The sequence below is a fragment of the Egretta garzetta genome, unplaced genomic scaffold (genome assembly GCF_000687185.1).
Source record: "Egretta garzetta isolate BGI_Z169 unplaced genomic scaffold, ASM68718v1 scaffold551, whole genome shotgun sequence".
NCBI classification, from domain to species: domain Eukaryota; kingdom Metazoa; phylum Chordata; class Aves; order Pelecaniformes; family Ardeidae; genus Egretta; species Egretta garzetta.
Genome location: NW_009258493.1, coordinates 477,930 through 478,885, shown reverse-complemented (window position 1 = coordinate 478,885; position 956 = coordinate 477,930). Strand labels below are relative to the sequence as shown.

The window sequence follows — 956 nt, the reverse complement described above, 5'->3', positions numbered from 1 at the left end:
GCAGCGGGTGCCCACCCTTGGGCTGGGGACAGCCGTCACCTATGTCCCCACGGGGGCAAATCCACCGGGGAGGGTCCCCAGAGCGTCCCCAGGACCCTTTCCTCCTCGCTGCCTCAGCTTCCCCTCCCACGGGGGCCAGGGTCTCAGGGGACCCACGCTTTGGGACAGCACAGGCGACACCCACGTGGCCAAGCACCAGCCATCCCAGAGCACCCACTGGGGTCAGCCACGGGGTCACGGGACAGGGTCCTGCCACCAGTGACAAAGGCCGTGGTGACAATGGTGCACCCATGGGTGCCACCGTGGGAATGGCCGGGCTGCGCTGAGGGTGATGGCCACGCGCGAGAGCCATCCCCGGGGGGGCTGAGCACCGGCAGGCTCGTGACACGGGGCCGCGCAGCTGCGCCCGCTCCGTCGCCCGCCATCTCCATCAGCCTCGGCGGGGACAGCAGGACGCGATGGCAAGTGACAGCCGCCGCCAGCGCCGGGGGTGAGCGAAGGACGCGGGGCCGGAGGGGACATGGGCAGCGGGAACAGCGGGGGGACGCGGGCATAGAGCAGCCCAGGGGCTGCTCCCAGCGCCGCCCGCCACAGCGGTTTGGTGGCCCCGAGCGACGCCAAGGTGGCATCAAGCCTGGTGGCAGCCATGGGGTCACTGTCTGTGTTGCCCCCCCCAAAAAAAAAGCCCTGGGGGTGCATCCCCTTCCAGCGCCACGCCTGTGCAGTGTCTCCACAGCCCAGGGGACACACGGGGGACAGACCCCAGCCCCTCAGCGCAAAAGAGGGGTGGGACCAAGGGGACACTTGGCAGCCATCGATCGCCCCCCCCCTCCCCAGCTCCCGCAGAGGCTTCAATTTAATCAGCGCGCAAAAATCAATTAGCCGGCTTGAAGGAGGCAATTATTCCTGGGGGCTTAATGAGGCTGGGGAGGGGGGGCAGAGTATTTTGGGGTGGG

General features: G+C 68.4%; 1 protein-coding gene across 1 annotated transcript in view; it reads right to left on the bottom strand.

Annotated features, from left to right (window-relative positions):
• C1QL1 (complement C1q like 1) overlaps nt 1-425 on the bottom strand; it is an 8,945-nt gene extending 8,520 nt beyond the window's left edge. Inside the window, exon 1 of the mRNA XM_009645652.1 lies at nt 218-425. Within this exon, the coding sequence (XP_009643947.1) occupies nt 218-425 (208 nt within the window). The remainder of the gene's footprint in view (nt 1-217) is intronic.
• Nucleotides 426-956: the final 531 nt, after the last annotated feature.